Source organism: Poecilia latipinna, unplaced genomic scaffold (genome assembly GCF_001443285.1).
Source record: "Poecilia latipinna isolate Pla-1442-1.1 unplaced genomic scaffold, P_latipinna-1.0 Scaffold382, whole genome shotgun sequence".
In the NCBI taxonomy this organism is placed as follows: domain Eukaryota; kingdom Metazoa; phylum Chordata; class Actinopteri; order Cyprinodontiformes; family Poeciliidae; genus Poecilia; species Poecilia latipinna.
The window spans coordinates 209325-214770 of NW_015112998.1; the positions used below are offsets into that span (position 1 = coordinate 209325).

Below are 5446 nucleotides of genomic sequence, written 5' to 3' on the forward strand. Positions count from 1 at the left end.
ACAATATCACATTAAATTAACTCAAAATGCCCTTATTTTTGAAAAAATATGTCAGAGAATTTTTTGTCAACTTACCATATGGTTTTGTCCCTGTAAATCTGTGAAATTGCCTTCTATGGCTGTATAAACTGCATAAAATTAGGTCACTTATTTTTACTGATAAGACCTCAAACACACAGAGGTCTATGTGCCATTTTCTGGGAAATATTTTAGTCTAAAAATCACAATCACCAAGGGTTATTTTTTTCAACGTCAGTCTTGTTACCAAAGTAAGTATCATGAGAAAAATACCACGGATTTTTGATCAGAGACAAGTTTATTTAATGGTTTTTAAACCATTATCTCATTGGTGTCATGTATTTTCAGCATTTCTACTCACAAGTGGAGTTTTTAACAAAAATGTTTGAAATGGTCAATTTTGTTACCATCAACTCTGTTACCAAATAGGGTAACAGAGTTGATGGTAACAGAGTTTTCAGTTCTAAATTATTATGGTCCTGTCAATTCTGTTACTAACACCAACTCTGTTAGCTAACAGAGTTGACATGTTTATGACATACTTTCATAAAAAACAAGAAAAACTGTTGTCTAGAGCAACATATACATTGTTGGTTGACTTCTGCTGTGATTTAGTATTACTGACCAATTTTATTTCTAAAAGAATGATGGTTTCCAATGAGTTTTAATGAAAAGTGTTTGCCAATATGCAAACAACTCTATGAAAAGTTGAGTATGTTTTTATTTATTTTTTTTAAAATGTATTTTTAAGTAAAACATCTCAATTTAAAGTATTATGGTAGTAGGACACTTGTTTTCACATAAAAATATTTTAGTCTGCTAGAATTTATTTTTATTTTTTTCACTCACTGTCTATATTGTCCGTAGCAGAGTTGACATAACATACCGAGACACATACGTTTTTTATCTGAGAAAATATTATAAAATATGTAGTTAATGTTTGGCAATTACATATTTTTTTTAAGTTTAATGTCTTTTCAATAGACTACCTAAAAGACTTTTTCATAAATATTTTTTAAGTGCCAAATGTATCTCCAATTATAGAATCACCCATTTTGTGCAAGGACCCAGCGCAGCTCGCGTAAGGAATACTGTCCATGTGGTATCAGAAAACTATAACTTTAAGGCAATCAGAGCTTCTTTTTTTTAAGTTTTACCCCTAAATGTGAAGATATTGTAAATTACAATGATGAATGCTTAGCAGCACACCAAAAATGAAGTTATCCTAATTTTTTCCCCTATGCAGATATATATATTCTACATTTGAAATAGAAAACCAGTTCTTCTTACAAATGTAATGTTATTTACGAACACAACTACGCATGCCTTAACATTATGTATGCTGCTCAAATGTAAATGTTTCCGTTGGAAATATCTGTTGGTTGTATTCCTGCAATGCCTCCATTAAATCATACTATTACATGAAACACAGCGCCTTCAGATTTGTGACTCTCACATGGACATGTTCTGGGATGGCTCTCTCTTAAATCACCTAGCAAAAGTCATCGTGTCGTAAAAACAAGCACATGATAATATTCCTTGGCCTACCTTCATTAAATCCTTTGGTCGCAACATATTCTACAGGCATCTGAGCGCTGCAGTCCCCAACTTCTTACATATGAAATCTCAATTCACGGCAATGACATTGATCTGAGGCGCGCCCCCCAGTGGTAAGAGGCGGTCTCGACTCACGACAACAACAACAAAAAGCGTAGCATGAGCATTCCCACCATAGGTGGTGAGATGCTGCAACAAATGACTAAGGGAAGGTCCGCTAACACACGTTTCAATGCTTTTTCAGCCTCCTCCTGTAAAGTCCTAGTTAATAACCTTGGTCTCAGACGTTTTATGGCACTGCACTCCAAATGGTCCAGACGAATCCGCCCTTTTATGGCCAAGTTACTGGAGCAACTGGGAGGATGTGCAGCAATCAAAGTGGAATTCCTGGGAGCCCAACAGGATGCTCGGTGTAGGTGAAGCCCTCATCCAGGACCCTTATTAGCTTATGACAGGCCATTCGGGTTGTTTTCAGGGGCCCGGCGGTGGAAATAAAGCTGTCTGCATAGACCCATCTTTTACACATCTGGACTGAAATGAATTCATTTGTTTCTTTATTTATTAATTGTAAACGGGTTTCTCCCCAGACAAATGAAAGAATATATTTTTTAATAAAATCATGGCAATTGTATGATCCCTGGGGGCCCCGGGTAAAGCAACATTCATTCAGGACCTTTACTAGCTTATTCAAGTTGTTTTCAGGAGACTGGTGGTCTATACGAACCTTAAACACTAATTTTGATTAACTTTTGTCATTATTTCCGAAAGAGTAAAAATATCGTCTTCTCACATCTAAATTACACTATTTTAGCCACATATTTTTGCTCCGGCGCCGTTTGCTGCGAGCATATTTAAAAACAAAATGTGCGCATGTATCCGAATCAAAGTGATCCAAACAAGCATGCTATATCAACCATAAGCTTTTCCTCTTCCGCCCCTCGCAAATCAAGGGAGTCTTTTTTTAACAAGTATCAGATAATAATTGCAGCGATTCCTGTTTCACTATCAAATAACATCAGACCTATCATGACCGTGATACCATCCACGAGCTGTGTGCTGGGGCATAAAAACAGATCAGGTTATGTTTCACTTGGAGATATTGACCTAATTCATTAGCGGTTTGCCCTTTTGCAGGAAGCTGAAAAATAACCCACGTTTATGGTTCAGAATTTAAGGACATTTAAACACAATTAGATTTTTTTTTTAAAAAAGAAGAAGAAGAAGAAGAAAAGAAAAGCAGAAGGAGAAAAAAAACTCCGTCAAATGATCACTATCAACTTTATCATAATGAGGACTGTTATGACTCCAAAGCATATAAAACGGTTTCTGGTTACGACGGGCGGAGGGCGGGGAGTGGGAACCATGACGGCCAAAGTTTTGTTTGAGAAACAAAACTCAAATTCCCCTTTACGGAAAGTGCGTGCGTAATTTCCGTAAAGGGGAATGTGAAAAATAAAATAAAATAAAATAAAATAAAATAAAATAAAATAAAATAAAATAAAATAATTGAGACATTGCAAAAAAATATTTGTAGTCTTATTTCTATGGGGTAAAAAAAGTTTTTTATTTTTTAGAAAATTACAGTAATTTGGTTTCATTTTTCTGTGCCTACATAACCTTAATAATAATAATAATAATAATAATAATAATAATAATAATAATAATAATAATAATAATACAGAGCTCCGGATTATTTAAGATTTTTAGATTTTCAAAATAATAAAGATAAAAACAAGTCCTTTGTCCTGATTTGGTGTGAGGGCGCTCGGAAGCAGTCTTTGTTTTGTTTTGTTTTGTTTTTGTTTGGGACTTTTTCAGAGCAGAGGGTTTGTGCTGTAGTACTGTAAACGGTCTCTGTTCAGTTTCTTCTCTTTCATCCTCCTGTTCTGAAACCAGATTTTAACCTGGCGGTCCGTCAGATTAAGCATCCGGGAGAGCTGCAGTCGCTTCTCCTTGTTGATGTAAACGCTGAAGAAGAACTCCCTCTCCAGCTCCCTGATCTGGTACTTTGTGTACGGGCATCTCTTTTTGCGCGTCCTCTGGCCACCTAGAACATAACAATAAAAACAAACAAACAAAAAAAAAAAAGTCAAAACCATTGATTCGTCCAATGGCAACAGCGTGAAATTATCGGGCTGCTTCTTTCGACATGACCACCGGTCATGGTGATCCTGCAGTACACGAGTTCTGGAGTTCAAGTGTCCCCCCCGTTCTCAGGCCTGCAGGAGCAACATGCGTAAATAAAGATTGCACCTGAGAGTCAAGCTTCTTAGGCATATTGAGAGCTGAGAAATCATACTGAACACGCAAACTTATATTTTTTTTATAAAAAAAACATTAATTCAACTTAAAAATTGATTATAGACATCATAAACAAAGAGATCTCTCTCACATTTTAGTCTTGAAGCTGTTGCAATTCAGGCTATCAGAAACTCAATTTACCAAATTTATTCCAGCTCAGTGAAGATTATTTATACAGCGGCCACCCATAGCAAATGTTATATGGCGGGGTTTTTTTTACATGACATGCACATCCCATTGGCTTTCAGTAATACGAAACAATAAAATACACGTTTTTACAGGGAAATGAGCGGTAAAAGGCACATGTTTCCCGGAAAAAAAGTAGAAATCTTTCTCAAAAATCTTAACTCAAACTTTACGGCAACGTCTTCTCGGCCAATTTCAATCCCAAGCACGTGATGTTGTAGTTTATAACATAGTTTTGTTACCGAGACCTCCATAAACCTTGCGTGCTTATAAAACTGCATATAAAAAGCTTTAAGAGCATGCAGCAGTTAGATTTTTTCTCTCTCTCTCTTCTTCTTCGTCCTCCTCACTCACTGCTGCCGCTCCTGCTCTGCTTCTCCTCGCTGTGGCCGGATGGTGACTCCGGGCTGCAGCTCTCCGCCGTGTCCGACCCCGGGTGAGCCTGAGCCGGGCTCGTTTTGCCGCCTCTGTCTGAGTCCGCTGCAGCCGGAGCGGCGCCGCCCGCCCCGCTCCCGTACGCCGTGTCAAAGAACTGATCGAACGCCTGCGGCAAGACGCCGTTCCTGCCGACGTTACCGCAGAATCCCGGGGTCGGGTTCGAGGAGCCGGAGTGGCCGCCTTTCACCAGGATCTCTGGCCCCCTGGAGGTGGGGGCTGCCCAGCCGTCCCGGTGCGCGACGTCCTCGGCGTAGCAGTGCGAGAGACTCCCCCTGGTGTGGTGCCATTTACTGGAAGCATCAATGCCATAGTCTCTGAAAGCCACGTCTCTCACTGACGGAACCTGTGTGAGCGCTGAGGACTGGTACGAGTAAGTGACGGGGCAGGAGGACTGGTTCTGGGTTAAATAGTGAGGGAGACCCGAGAAGTCCGCTCCGGAGACGTAATAAGTGCAGCTTGGTAGATACATACTGGAGCCAGGCATCCGTTCATCAAAATCCATATTCTGCTGCTGGGGTCGTTCTACGGCAATAATCCTCGCATTGTTCCTGCGCGACGCTGCGCTCCAGCCACTTTGAGACAGACTGCTGGAGCAGAAAGCCTTAGACGTACAAGCTGACGTGGGGGATCCATCTCCATCCATTCCTGAGGGCCAAAGCCATGTGACCACTGGCACAATATGACAAATAGCCTACGTCTCGACGTGTGTTGGCTATATGAGTCAAATAGTTTTTCAGCTGCAAAAAGCCGGCCTTCGCATATAGGAACGGGAAACCACCGAGAGTTTTGGAGCATATTGGACTTGTCTCGTGAGTTCGCATGCGGATCTCCTGTCAGGGTTGCTTCTGTCTGACTTCCACGTAATCACGACACAATGGGCAGCTTCACAACAAGCTTTTTTTAAGTTTTTGTTCAAAATCCCAGCACCTTACCTTCACCCTCACCT

At 40.0% G+C, this 5446-nt stretch overlaps 1 protein-coding gene across 1 annotated transcript; it reads right to left on the reverse strand.

Moving 5' to 3' along the window:
- Positions 1–3264: 3264 nt before the first annotated feature.
- On the reverse strand, positions 3265–5440 carry hoxa11b (homeobox A11b). The gene is made up of 2 exons (XM_015036817.1): positions 4417–5440; positions 3265–3622 (listed from the first exon to the last, which is right to left on the reverse strand). The coding sequence occupies exons 1-2, from the start codon at positions 5141–5143 to the stop codon at positions 3390–3392; spliced, it is 960 nt and encodes a 319-aa protein (XP_014892303.1). The 5' UTR covers positions 5144–5440; the 3' UTR covers positions 3265–3389.
- Between the last annotated feature and the right edge of the window lie 6 nt (positions 5441–5446).

Excerpts from the sequence above, each read along its gene's own strand:
- hoxa11b (XM_015036817.1), bottom strand. The coding sequence starts at position 5,143 with ATGGATGGAGATGGATCCCCCACGTCAGCTTGTACGTCTAAGGCTTTC. Across the intron at positions 3,623-4,416 it reads GCAGAGCAGGAGCGGCAGCA|GTGGCCAGAGGACGCGCAAA; the intron begins GTGAGTGAGGAG and ends GTTATGTTCTAG.